Source organism: Microtus oregoni, unplaced genomic scaffold (assembly GCF_018167655.1).
Source record: "Microtus oregoni isolate MIOR12 unplaced genomic scaffold, Mior012 000019F_ref0000042, whole genome shotgun sequence".
Taxonomy (NCBI): Eukaryota; Metazoa; Chordata; class Mammalia; order Rodentia; family Cricetidae; genus Microtus; species Microtus oregoni.
In genome coordinates, this window is record NW_024543078.1 from 6,723,599 (window position 1) to 6,738,803 (window position 15,205).

The window sequence follows — 15,205 nt, forward strand, 5'->3', positions numbered from 1 at the left end:
TAACTTGTACGTTTCTCTTAAATTTTCCAATTTTATGGAATACAGATTTTTCTAAGGATGTATTTATGATTTTCTGAATTTTGTTGATACCTGTTATAATATTTGCCTTTTTACTTCTAATTTTATTATTTTATGTCTTCTCTCTCATGGATAACTTGCTTCTGCCTTTTTCAGTATTGCCTATTGCTTGTCTTTTCAAAGAACAAACTCTTCATTATACTGGTTCACTGTATTTTTGTTTTTATTCATTAATTTGAGCCCCAATTTTCATCATTTCTTCCCATGTATTATTTATGGTTTAGTTTTCTCTTTGCATTACAAGCCTGCAAGTGCATCTGCGTTATTAACCTAAGAACTCTCAAATTTTTAATAGATTCCAAGAGACTGACATTCATTTTTTTAGATATTTATGTGAGGGATCAGTGAACAGACAATGCTAGCTATTTTGCTCACCACTGTAAAACACCTAAAGAAATAAGCTTGAAGAGAGGAAAGGTTTATCTGACTCCCAGTTTGACAATGGACTCCAGTATGGTGGGGCAAGTGTAGCATCAAGAGAGTCAGGTTGCTGCTAACGCTCTGTCTGTAAGCAGGAGGCAGAGGAACTAATGTTCACTCCTCACACCCTAATTTATCTTTTCCATGTGATCTGGGACCCCAGCCCATGGAATTGCACTGCCAACATTAATATCTTTTCTGGAAATACATCCCCCAACACACACACAAACACCTCCAGAGGTGTGTTTCCTAAATGATTCTGATTCCTATCAAGACTGTCACTCATTGTCTTCATAGTGTGGCGACCATGCCTTCAAGCAGCTGTGATAGACAACATCCAATATCTAGCATTACTTATGCTCATACTCTAAATGACAGGAGGAGAAGAATATGATATTGAGAATTCCTCATGGGAAATGAAGTCATAGGTCTCTTCAAACAACTGGCATTTGAGAAAATGACTTAACACTCTGAGAACTGAGAAGTGAGGAATTTGCAATATGAGCTTTAAAATCTTAATTTTCTAAAACTGAAATCTAGTTATTTCCTTTACCTACTATCAATAATTGAACACCATTTTGTTGTTTTCTTTTGTTTAGTTTTTAAAAACTATAGCAGTCCTCCAAGCTCTAGATGTCCTTATATTTAACTATCTCATACTATTGAATTTCATTCACCAATTAGTATTTAATGCATGTAAAATCAGAGGTTCTTGAGAAATTTATGTTATATACAACTACACAAAAGGTGGAATTGTCATGACAGAAAAACCTGTACTACCCACCTCTGCATCCTCATACTCTAGAGCTCCCATCCCACAGTATAGCTTCTGTAAGCAAATCAACCACATTTTGATTCTATTGGTTTCACTTTGAGATAGCCATGAAGGAATTCAAACGAAAGCGAACTCTGTGGTTTGTTATTGTTGTGAGTTTTTTCTCTACTAACAACCATAAAATGAATTTTCAAGGAAAATGTATAACCAGAAGAGTAGGAATCTGACTCACTGGTGTGTGGACAGGGGCATTGGTATATGTTGTTGCTCTCAGAAAATTAATTTGCTAAGTAGGAATTTTGAAAGAGTGTTTAGGAAATGCATCCAGAAGAGCTGCAGCTCTGTGCAGGACTCAAACAATAAACTAAACCCATTCTCCTGATGGCAGAAAAATATGAACAAATAGAGATGATATTGACATTGAGCAAATGATTCTCATATAAGAAATAAAGTACCTTTTAAAAATAACCCAATTGTGTAAATGTACCACATTGTCCTTAACAGTTCTTCAAAAGAAAAAAATAACGACAGCTTGAATTCTGCAGGAAAATGGATGGAGCTTGAAAACATCTTTTTGAGTGAGGTAACCCAGATCCAGAAAAACAATTATCACATATATTCACTCATAAGTGGGTTTTAAACATAAAGCAAAGAAAACCAGTCTACAAATCACAATCCCAAAGAACTTAGACAACAATGAGGACCCTAAGAGAGACTTACATAGATCTAATCTACATGGGTAGTAGAAAGACAAGATCTCCTGAGTAAACTGGGAGCATGGGGATCTTGGAGGAGAGTTGAAGGGGAGGGGAGAGGCAGGGAGGGAAGCAGAGAAAATGTAGAGCTGAATAAAAATCAATAAAAAATAAAAAAGAGGTAAGAGGATGCTTTGTCTAATTTTTGATTAAAGAAAAAAAAACTTTTGAAAAATAACCCAATTGACTTAGTCCTGAAATCAATAAAACATTGTGGGTTGTATCTCCTATGCTACTATGCTAATCATTAATGTGCACAAGCCACCAATCCTTGTAACCATTACCCTGGACAGAGCCATTGTCTAATAACTACCAGAGAAAGGAGATCTGCTTTTTCAGGACATTTATGTATAAGTACATATTGACTGCTCGTCAGTCTTGTGATTCAGTAGCAAAGAAGGTTTAACTGAGTTCTGAGAAGGTGAGAGACATGTTATGTAGCCCAGCATGTGACTTGGTATCATGTTTGCTCACCTGCTCTCCATTAATGAAATGTTTACTAAACATGCCCTGGGTACACAGCAGTATTCTGAAAATTATTGACTCAGTGATCAAAAAACAAATGCAAGACCCAGTTGTCAATAATACTCCTTTAGAGACAGAGTCAGGAAAAAAAAATCGACCAAATCTAGAAACGGGATAAATGACGATTGCAGCCAATGGGGCAGCATTAAACCAGTCTGTATTGTGGTAGCCATGGAAATTGTTCAAATGGTGGAGCACTTTCATATTTGTTGGTGAATAATCATCAATTTACTTATTTCCACTCATCCCCTGGAACACTTTATATCTTCTTGACTCTTGGTTGTCACTTGCCAATATATGGCAATCTCTTTCATCCCATTGGCTTGGTTGCAGTGCCTTGATAACTTGGAAGTATCTATTTGGAGCAGCTAGGTGACATTCACTTGTCCTCTATCCCGAGCCTGGATGGAGTGCTGCTTACTCCTCCATGGAATTTTTTTTAATTTATTTATTTATTAAGGATTTCTGCCTCCTCCCCGCCACAGCCTCCCATTTCCCCCCTCCCCTGATCAAGTCCCCCTCCCTCATCTGCTCGAAGAGCAATCAGGGTTCCCTGACCTGTGGGAAGTCCAAGGACCGCCCACCTCTATCCAGGTCTAGTAAGGTGAGCAACCAAACTGCCTAGGCTCCCACAAAGCCAGTACATGCAGTAGGATCAAAAACCACTGCCATGGTTCTTGAGGTCTCAGTATTCCTCATTGTCTGCTATGTTCAGCTAGTCCAGATTTATCCCATGCTTTTTCAGACCCAGGCCAGCTGGCCTTGGTGAGTTCCTGATAGAACATCCCCATTGTCTCAGTGTGTGGGTACACCCCTCGAGGTCCTGAGTTCCTTGTTCGTGCTCCCTCTTCTTCTGCTCCTGATTTGGACCTTGAGATTTCTGTCCGGTGCTCCAATGTGGGTCTCTGTCTTTGTCTCCTTTCATCGCCTGAAGAAGGTTAATATTCAGGAGGATGCCTTTGTTTGTCTTTGTTTGTTTGTTTGTTTGTCTTTGGATTCACCTTCTTATTTAGCTTCTCTAGGAACATGAATTATAAGCTCAAGGTCGAGTAGGTAGTATTATCAGAAGGCTGCCATGGAAATATTTCTTATATATTACATGAAAGTACTGAAATTTTCCCATTAAATTTCCCCTCTGCCTTTGGGTACACAAATAAGCTATGATGTTATTTGGCAATAGTTTAGAGTTTGATTCGCAATGACAGTAAGACCCACTGCTTGTGCTGTCTGTCATGTGGCTCCCTTGGTCCAATGCCATGAGAGACTGCAAATAGGAGTTGCCAGCATCATGCTAATCTTTCTCAGGCTCAAACTGTGAGCTCTAAACTGTTCAAATTGAATTGGGCTCTTTGTCTTTCTCCTGGATGAATCTATGGGATTCAGCAAGTGTGTGGCAAGCCAGCTTCTGAGTGAACGTTCACCAGGATGCTAATTAGAAACTGTCTGACTGTTAAAAAGCCCTGTCTGTTAGAAAACCCTTAGACCTTTCATGCACCCAGGACAATGTTATATATATTTTTAGATCATGTCTGCTCTTTAGCAAATCATTTTATATTTTTAATATTATAATAGTATGAAAAATAGTAAGAAAAATATAAAACATTGCCTTGAAGAATATTATAAGAATACTAAGATTATATTTGTAGAAGATATCTATGAGGATTACCTTTTTAAAAATATATTTAAATTTCTAAGTGTGTGTGTGTGTGTGTGTGTGTGTGTGTGCTTGTGTTCGTGTGTGTAGGTTTGAGTAGAGACCCCCAAGTCCAGAAGATGCTGTGAGATCTACTGTCAGTGGCGTTTTAATTGCTTGTATGCCACTTAATGTGAGTGTTAAAAACCAAGTTGAGGCGTCTACAAGAGCAGTGTTTGCTCTTAACTACTGCACCATCTCTCCAGCTCCAGAGCTACTTTTTTTCCATCTGTGAATGAAGGAGATACAGAAACCAACCAGTCATGGATGAATGCAAGGTGTTTCGCATGATTTGACACAGGACAGATTCACATGCCCTTTTTGATGTACCCTCAGGTACATAAATGTTTGCCTCATTCAATGAACTATAAGGTAGGCTAAAAGATTAAGAATGCACCTAAGTTCAAACATTCTTTTCTTTCTCGCATAGCAAAGCACTGCAATTACACTAGTAAAGACTCAGTTCTGGTGCTCCAATTGATCACGAGCTTAATTATATTGTCTCAATATGTAAATGATAAACTGATAGCTCCGATGATGAGCGCAGAACTATTGAGGAAGTGCTTAAACATTGTTACATAAATATGAGCCTTTTGCATCACAGCGCTTGAGACTCTACTCAGGAAATGGTCCCCAGGTAGAAGACAGGTGCACTTCGAGGGTGTTCCATGTTTCTAGTATCGCACAGCTGATTCACAGCTCTTTGTGGGAGAACGACTATTCTAGTACTGCTTACTCTGCAAAAGAATAAGATCTGAACAGTTTTTCAGTAACATAAATGAACAATGTATACTTTGAGTATAAGGTTTTTAATTTAAGGAAACTGTTTTATTCCTGTTAAATTATAAGAGCCAATTAAAGGCTTTGTTTGAATACAATGATTTCTAAGTCTCTGGTGAACCCACGCTTAATTAGGTATTAGTTTCTGTTTTGCTTTCTTCCATGAGAATAATAGTCTCATTCTGTTACCTTTTGTTCAAGAAATAGTGAATATTTAAGCTTTTTAAACTTAAACATAAATATTGCACTACACAGAGGAAAAATATATGTTATCTTTATTTTGTAGAGGGAAGAAGAGAGAGAGAAAAAAAGAAAGAAAGAGCGAAGGAGAGAGCGAGAGAGTAGACCTTTATTGTAGTAATGGCCAGCACCTACATATGAGTACTTATCTACCAACAGTTCTTCAGCAGTACATACCCACCAGCACATGCTCATCAGGACCTACACACTCACAAGAAACTATCTACAAATACTTATCCACTATTACCTGTTCACCAGCATCTATTCTTCAGTGTGCAACACCTCTGCCATTTCATCTGTAACTATCTACTATTACTTATGCATGAGCACCTGTCCACCAATGCCTATCTATTCATGCCTGTCTAGCTGGAACTATGCCGGAGTATTTATCTATGCATATCTGTTCACCAGTATTAATCCATCAGCACCTATTATCATCATCTGCCTACTTATTACGTATATCCTTCAACATCTACTTGTCCATACCTATTTACCACTCTCCATGTGTCTACCCAACAGATCTATTGACTTCTACTCACCCACCAGGACATATCCTACCTCTTAACTAAATATTTTAGCACAATCACAATAGTTGGTCAGAGGGCTGAGGTTGAGTGATTCTTTTATTTAAGAAATCACATCCCAAAGTAATTATGATGACTCTATACTGTAATACCAACATTTAGGAAGCAGAGACAAGAAGGTTGTCATAGATTTGAGGCTATCCTGGACTACATAGTGAGTTTTGAGGCAGTCTGAATATAGACTGAGATCTTCTCTGATAGAACAAAATAGATAATTTATTATATTCTCATAATTAGAATTGAGCTTTTATATCTCATAAGAAATAAATCACTATAAAGCAGACTTTGTTCCTGAGGTCTGGGAGTTCATAAGTTTCAGGACCTTAAAGATATTTTACTCAAGTAAAGTAGCTGATCACATGCTAGTCACTTTTGCATGAGAAAAAGAGATTAAACTTACAAAAATGTGAAGTCAAAAATTGGACATGTAAACATACTTCTTGAAGGAGAGTCTTCTAGGATTTTATAAACTGATCTGTTAAATTTCCTTTAATAGCTCTTAAACCCAGTGCAATGCTGAGGTATCTCTGTGTGATTTGAGAACTCATTTTGGTTTCATACATGTAGTGGCTAAATCTCTCAGACATGTTCCTAAGTTATTAATGTTGAAAAGTGCAGACAGTGCATCGAATAATCCAATCACCTCAGTTAAGAGTGACAATAAAATGTCCTTCTGTTAGAGCAGGGTTAAACAGAAGAATGGCATTTGTGATTTTGTCCGCTGTATAACTGTTGGGTAAATGTGACTTAGAGATACAGGTAATGAAGCAATGCAATGTGGTGCTGTGTGTCCATAGAATGATCAACAAATGCTAGTTTAAGACTAATGAGCAAGGGATGTGTTCTTATACGCTAATGGATGAAGATAATTTGCATAAAACACAATAGTGTGTTTTCATGAATTCATTCGGTTAATAGTATCTCTTGGGGCTGGAGCAATAGTTCAGCAACTAAAAGCTCTTGTTCCTTTTCCAAAGGCACAGACTCAGTGTCTGAATCTGGTCCAGTCTAGATTTGTTGGCTCAAAGCTGCCTGCAGTTTCAGTTCCAGGGTATCTGCTACCCTCTTCTGGTTTCTCTGGGCATCTACTCACTCATGCTGAACAAACCCAAGCTGGAACATGCACATACACATAAATGAACAGCCAAAAATTTATTTAAAAAGTCTTAAAACTATATCTCTCATGGGCTTATAATTCTCCCTCTGGGAAAAGAAAAGCGTAATCATACAATATTCTCCCAGTCATCTATTCTTTCTTGAAACATTTTAAATTACATAGCATATCAGTAAATTTTGAGCATATACCATTGAATATATGCACTCTATTTAGTCAGGAATTCTAAGCGTGAAAAATCTCCAGTGATTATGAGTATAGCTGTATGTCCAGGATGTACATAATTCAAATTCTAAATCTGCTTGTATTCAAACTCTACAACAGTGTGATGTTAAACAAGATATTCATTAATCTCTCTCAGCTTTCCTCATTTTTAAGAGAGAACTAAGATTATATTGTGTTCTTCTGTGAGTTAATTTATGTGATACTATCAAATATGAAGGACTAAGGTTCAGAGAAAAGTGGTGTTAGCTTATAAATCAGATTATAAAATTAATGTCATTAGCTTCATTTTAGAGAAACCACACACACACACAACAAAATACATACACACGTGCACAAACACACCCAAAACATATACACATATACAGACACACACACACAAAACACATGCACATTTACAGAGACACACACACAAAACACAAACACATACAAGCATATGTACACACTCATGATGTTCAAACTCACAATATATATTCTAGATTTTATCTTTAGTTTAAGATTAAACACAGACTTAGATTTCATTTTCTTGGCTTCAAAAAAAAAAACCAAACCAACAAAAAGATTTCCTGTGTAGAATTATAACATTTATTAAAAGTTTACCCTAGGATCTATGACTTGGTTAGCTCTCAATGTTTTGTGTCTCTTTCGTTAATGAGGATCTTGGTACCAGAAACTGGCTACCAGAATTACTGAAACAAATTTCACAGCGCAGTCCAGACAAAAGGATGGAAGTGATACCCCCTTTATCAGTGGTGCCTCTTTCTGATTTGCCCCCCTAAATCTGACCTTTACGTACTACACACGCTAGACATAACACCACACAGGTTACTCTAAACCTAACATGCCTAATGTATGTTTAGGACTTTATAGTCTTCAATGTTAAAATTATATTCCCTGCAAAGAGAGTAAATCACAAAATACATAAATCATTTTGCATTGTGCACACTTCAGAGCAGCCTTTAAGAGAAGACAGAACCAAGACTACTGTTACCCGGAGAACAGAATGGAAGTAATCCTACCAACAAGATTTTCAGAAATGTAGATTTATGTATTAAGGTGTGATGGATTAATCCCTCACAGACTTAGTCATGTGCAAATGCTTTATAGAACAGTTCCATGAACGATCAGATAAGATGTGTCCATTTGTGCACAGCTGAACCTTAATAATCTCAGCAGGAAAAATCACAGCTTATGCATGGGACACCAAATTGCTGTTCTCCTTTATTGTGTAGTGATGTGAAGGTGAATTCTTAAAAAAAACTAACGAAGAAGAAGAAGAAGAAGAAGAAGAAGAAGAAGAAGAAGAAGAAGGGGAGGGGAAGGGGAAGGGGAAGGGGAAGAGGAAGAAGGAAGAGGAGGAGGAGGATGAGGAGGAGGAGGAGGAGGAGGAACAAAAAGGAAGAAGAAAAAAGTACAGCAATGAGAATTCTAGGGTAAAGGTCTTGTTCTCAGGGATACTGTCAGCTGGAACTTCAGCGTTCTGGGGGGATTGGAAGGGATGGTTTTAGAAAGTGAATTAAGAAATGATACCAACTTCAGCTCCCAAACTGTTGCTTCCTTCTCTTTCTTTATTTGAGCTCATACAGGAAAAAAAAAGTGTCTTCACATTCTGTGTAATTCTTTTTTCTCACTTCTCCAGCTCCTCCCTTGCCCCCATCTCATCTTCACAACTACTTCTATTTCTCTCTCTCTCTCTCTCTCTCTCTCTCTCTCTCTCTCTCTCTCACACACACACACACACACACACACAGTCCAGTTAGTTTTGCCCTTATTTGCAAGTATTTAGAGCTGACCACATAGGATTAGAGCCTCATCCAGGAAATGAGATCTTTCTCCAACCATCAGTTTTGCAGATCCTAGAGAAGTGTGCCCTTGAGAAAATGGATGGTTTGGTTATGCTGCTATCTACGTGACTCTCTCAGGCACACTGAGATGTCTTCTCTCTATCAGTTGTTGCTAACACTCAACTCTGGTTTAGCTATTTAAATTTCATAAGGCATCTTTGATTGTGCATGATTTTTTTTCTTCTGTTTTTCTTCTCTCTTCTTTGTTTCAGACTTGGAAAGAATTAATCGTGTCCTAAGTATTAGCAAATGACTGTATGACAATGAAAATTCCTCAGTTCAACACTGGGTTTTCTGAAATGGTGTCATATTTTAATTTATAGTGCATTATATTTTCTCAAGTAAACTTTATAAAGTTAACTTTATTAACTAGTGTATTCTCTGGATCAGCACCCTAACTATCATGTCTTCTTGTGTGGTAGCTATTGTCGGAACTTTCTTGTATATAGTATAGACACAGTGTGTGAATTGACTTAACAACTGCTCTTTTAAAAACCAGGACAACATATCAGTATTCTCTTTGTGAGCTTCCCACTTATGAAGCTTGCTCATACTCAGAAAGATCTCAGGAATGGTTTAAAAAAAAGAAAAAAAAAGAAAAAAGAAAAAAAGAAAGAAAACTTTAAGGTGGCTAATAGTAATAGTTTCTGAACCATATGCTCTATTTTATTGGAATTCATTTTTCTTGTCCAGAAATAAGCATACTAGAATATATTGACTCCTCCTTCACGATGTATAAATGGAGGTCAACAAAGTACCTTTCTCATTAAGTATCAGTATGTTACTTTGTGTTGCTTTTATTTCTTCCATTATTTTACAGATACTTTTATTGTATATAGAAAAAAACTTGAGCTTATAGGGATTAAATACATTGCTCAGTGAACTAAACTAATCATCAGATTCTTTTCCCCATGTCCACTGATCAAGCATTTGCCTTCCTCCATCTCAGATCTGTTGTCCGTGTGCCATGAGGATGACAAGGCTGGACAATGATCTACAAATGCTGGCATTTCCTCTCAGGTGGAGAAAAAGGGAGGTCTGCATAGAGTGGACATAATAACACCCATTCAGATGACTGGAGGGCATTGCATTCAAGTGCAGTCCTGCAAACCTGCAAGTGGCGCATTCCTGTTTCCTACTGCTCTAAAAGTACATAACTGTGTGACAGATACAGATAAAGCACTACTACGTCTGTCCCTCGTACTCGTCTCTTGACTGATTGTGTTTTATGTAAACAGATTTAGTTTTTATTTTTTGCATTGGAAGTCTTACGCTTCCAGTTCATGATTTGCCTCTTTCATAGCCAGGTTTCTGCCCATCAGAAGATTCGTCTTGATGATTCTCGTTTATAACAATAGGCTGTACTGAGATACCACCTACACCCTAAGGTAGAAAGTACCAGCCATTCATGGATAGATTACAAGCACCTGTAGTATGGAAGGAGGCCAGCGATGTTGGTTGGGTACATGTGTAGCTATATTTCCACTGGCCTGTTTTTGCTCAGTTTTTATCTCAGTTTGGATTCTCCATGAGGGCATAATGAGAGGCACTCCACCCAATGCTTATTTTGCTGTGTCTCTCTCAAGTGCTTTTCTGTATTTCAATGACCAGGGAAGGAGTTAGAACTGCAAGATCTCATCAGAATCAAGAATATAAACACTCTCTTGATAGGAAGAAACATAAGACACAGAGACAAAAGCATGAATGGCTTTCTCAATTTTTTTAAAGATTTTAATTGTTTTCTTAAATTCTCTGCATGTGTATGTGTCTGTACATGAGTATATGCAAGCAAATGTGGGTTCCCATGTAGGCAAGAAGCAAGTATTGTGTTCCCCTGGAGCTAGAAGTATGGGATGTTGTGAACAACCTCACAACATAACTTCAGTCCTATGAAAGAATACTAAGTCTTCACCACCAAGTTGTTTCTCCAGTCCAGAGACTTAAGCCATGAAAAGAAGAGATTAATGCAGATTTCTGTATTCCATATTTCTCTTTTAACCTTATTTTCTTAGTAACATCTGTCACTAAATCTTAATATACATGTACAGATAGGGAAGCATTTTGTCTTTGACTTTATTTTTTCTTCATTATGTAATCAGTACACACAATCCATTTTCAAATACGTTGCAAGGTCACTGTTGTTTATATTAAGGCATGATTGAATTATTCCTGATAAGGAATAAGAGGGCAGCATTACTAACACCAACTGAAATAAATACATTTAATTTTTCTTGCTATTAATATAAATCAACATAAACTGAAGGAATACACTCAGAGAATTATAAACTGAAGTCGTGTAACTATTATGTGTTTATTAGTAATGAACTTCTCCAAGCATCATGTTCCTCATTAAGTGATGGTTTATGACAGAAACCTGTTGTTGCCTTTTGCTTGAAGCATCAACTATTTTGTTCAAGATCACATAGCTAAGGCAAGATTAGAATGTGCATTTTTGTTTTTTCTTTTTATTGAAAATAGACTCTTCACTTCTACAATACATAATGATCACAGTTTCTCCCCCCTCCTCTCTTCTCTGCTCCCCGTCACTACCTCTTCTCTCTTCCAGATCCATTCTCCCTTCTCTTCATTTTTCCTTCAGAAAAGATCAGGCTTCCAAGAGAAAACAACCAAACACAACAAAACAAGATACAATAAGCAAAGGCAAAAGCCCTCATATCCAGGCTGGACAAGGCAACCCAAAAAGAAGGAAACAGCTCCCAGATCAGGCAAAAGAGTCAGAAACACACACACTTCCACTCCCACTCCCCAGTCCTCTGCATATATGTTATGACTGTTAGCTTGGTGTTTTTGTGAAAATACATCTTTCAAATATGAAGTCACTGTTACTTTCCCTGAAGAGCCCTGTTGTGACATTTGAAGAAATGAAGAGGCTTGCTAGGTTCCAGAGACATGAGGTAAAAGACCAAGTGTTGCTACTTTAATCTCATTGGAATAGCACAACAAAATTTTGCAGACTAGGCAGCTCATGTAAACCATGTCCACACAGTCCTCAAGGCTAGACTACCGTTTTCAGGTTCTCCTTGATTCAGTGTTTGAGGAATATATTTCCTGTCCTGGTTATTTTGTGATGGTGCCTTCACACTGGTATTTATAATTATAAAGAGAGAGAGGGGAAAAAAGAGCACTTCAAGCCTTATTATAGTCTCAATTGTTCTATCACCAAATAAAAAGTTAAAACTCAAATGGACAGTCAGACATCAAGACAGGAAGTTGTGCAGATAGAATTAAGTCCCCGAGGACTAGAAGCATCTCTGATAAGAGAACTAACAAATATAACAAAGATTGAGTTAGGTTTTACAAGGTGTTTCGACCCATGAGACTCATACCGTTCTCTGCACACATATCAAATGGCTCTGTAACTTTGTGCTTTTCATCTGAAATTTAAATCAACTAACAGGCATACATTCTTTTTCCGTGAAGAACAAATATGTCGAGTATAGTGTTTTCTCAAATGTGCTGCCTTCCCTCTCTGTTACAGGCCCAACAGCTCACCGAACTGGAAAAGAAGTTAGCTGTCGCCAAAAATGAGCTTGAGAAAGCAGCTCTTGACAGGGTAAGTTGCCATCCAGGAACCATCACGACTCGGCTTTTAGCCACACAGTGTGTGCTTGCTGCTGCCTGCATGTAGTGATAAGAGCGGCAGGGCTGCATCCCCAGCACCCCGGCCGCCTGCTAGCTTATGCCTGAAATAACAACACACAAACTGTATTCATTTAAACACTGCTTGGCCCATTCTCTTCTAGGCTAATTCTCATATATTAATTTAGTCCATTTCTAATCATCTGTGTGTAGCACCCAAAGGTGCACTTACTGGGAAGATTCTAGCCTACATTCACCCTGGGTCAGAGCTTTATTGTGTGTGTCTGCCCAGGAGAGGAGAGGATGGCATCTCTGAGCTCACTTCCTCTTCCTCCCAGCATTCTGTTCTGTTTACTCCACCCACCTATGTTCTAAGCTATGAGCCCAAGCAGTTTGTTTATTACTTAGCAAATGAAATCAACAGATTGATATATGACACTCCCACATTACCTGCCGTCGTCCAGAGCAATCCTAGTGTGATGGCTTCCTTGTTCTCATTTTTTTTTCTGCTAGAGTCAATTGAGTGAACTCTGTGGGTTTGTTATTCCATTATTTGTTTATCTTACTGGCACATTTATTCCATAACACCGTGGATAGACATACTTAATGTAGAAACCATGCTGTTCTCTGATAACTCTGGAAGAAACAAAGAAAATGGAAGTAACCATGAGTTGTTAAAAGTGTGTCTTAAATGCCTGTGCCTTGGCACTCGTCCTCATGTTCGAGAGCTTGGAAATTGGCACAAGGATATTACAGGTGTCAATAATCGAAAATATAGGACTTCATATATATTGTATAGTCATACTTTGGAATACCATTCCAAACATTAAAATCACAAATAAAATACATTTTGTCTATAAATAATAATTGTTCAAACAAATAAAAAACTATTTAAAGTATTTATGGAGGTAGAATAAGTGAAAGAACAAATATTAAAATTAAGAATTTAATTGTTTTCTGAGAAATATAGTGTAGATGATCTTGAAGAACACTTGCCTGTATGTGTTTCACCCTCCACTCATTGAATGGATGCAATGTATTAGTTTGTGCTAGTACATAAATATCGCATGTATGTTAAGCATGCAATATATATGTAGACATTGGGTACATGCTGCCTCCGTATTTATTTGTATTACAAATATTTGTCTATCTCTCTGTAATTTATGCACCATAAAGATGTGTTAAGTAGTTATGAAGACATCTTTCCATATTCAATTCAGACTGCTGCTTACCTTGTTCATGATATTTTTTTATATCCTTGTAATTCTCAAAGTCATCTTGGCTAAACCTAAAGTGTTGTGCCTTCTGAAAAGAACTTTCTACAATTAGTAATAATTTTATGGATAATATTGAACAGGGACACCAGTGCATTTGTGAACTTTTTTTTCAATAATTCCTTATATGCACTCAGAGAATCTGTAAAAAAAGAAAAAGAAAAAAGAAAGGAAAAAAGAAAAGAAAAAGGAGGCTGCCCCTTAATTACCAGAATTGAACTGTGGGCATTTCACTGTGGATCAGGTAGGAGAGAGACCATGTGGGATTGGTTCCCTTTGAAGATCTTCAGGTTTCACATTTTAGGAAACCCTACACTGTATGGATGCTTTGATACTGTGCCGTACACTTTGCACTGTATGGTAAGTTTAAGACCAGGCTAAAATTTTGCTGCTTAGGAGTGTGACTATGTCTCTCATAGGCATATATCTTTGTTCTGTTATGATTGAAACATCTTCACAGCTGACGGACAGAGTATGTAGACTGTGCCATAACAGAGAAATTAGGAAGAACGTATCCTGAATGTTAAAGATGTTCCTTTGTAAGATTTGGAGGCCTGAGACAAATTAAATATTCAGAGAAGTAAGTAGATATCTCACTATTCTTAGTCCTTTGGAATTACCATTTATTAATTTATCCAAGTTATTAACATTTAATAGTTAAGGGCAGCCTGACTTCTATTCTTTGGGGTAGAGCAGGCATAATTTATTTTACCAAAAATTAGTTTTATAAAAAAAAATTAACTTCAAAGTTTTTCCAGGGATATTCAACTCATCTCTTCCAACTACTGCTCTGTCACTTTTTACAAAGGACATGGGATTTTTGTAGATTTAATGGAATTAGAAAACCAAGAGGAACATACAATCTTAAGTTTTCCTAGCTCACATTTAAAAAAAAATATTCTGTCTTTGCTTCCACTGTCTTTGAAAAATGTATTAAATCCTAAGAAGACATTGAGTCTTCAAGGTCCTGAGGCAATCTCCCAACTTCTAAGACTATCATTTCTGGCCATTGAATTGTTCTTTCTAAAATAGTCTTCCTGATCTGACATGATATAATTACTTAACTGATAATGGTTATTGGATTTTAAAATAGCTATTGTGAGATGTTATTATGTTGGACATTACAGGAATAAAAAAAAAGTATGAGACATGGTCTTTGTTCTGATATCAAATATAATGGACCAATCAGAAAATAATACTTTCTGGACCCAAGACAATAGAATAATAGAGAATTAATCTTGCATTGCAAGTATTTGTGGATAACACCAAATTCCAGAGCCACAGCGCACTCTACTGGTTGG

At 37.2% G+C, this 15,205-nt stretch overlaps 1 protein-coding gene across 2 annotated transcripts in view; it reads left to right on the plus strand.

Moving 5' to 3' along the window:
* LOC121459512 (leucine zipper protein 2) overlaps window positions 1-15,205 on the plus strand; it is a 334,680-nt gene that overhangs the window by 284,918 nt on the left and 34,557 nt on the right. For both annotated transcript variants that reach the window (XM_041669388.1, XM_041669387.1), the window contains exon 8: window positions 12,530-12,604. In XM_041669388.1, coding sequence (XP_041525322.1) covers window positions 12,530-12,604 — 75 coding nt within the window. The remainder of the gene's footprint in view (window positions 1-12,529; window positions 12,605-15,205) is intronic.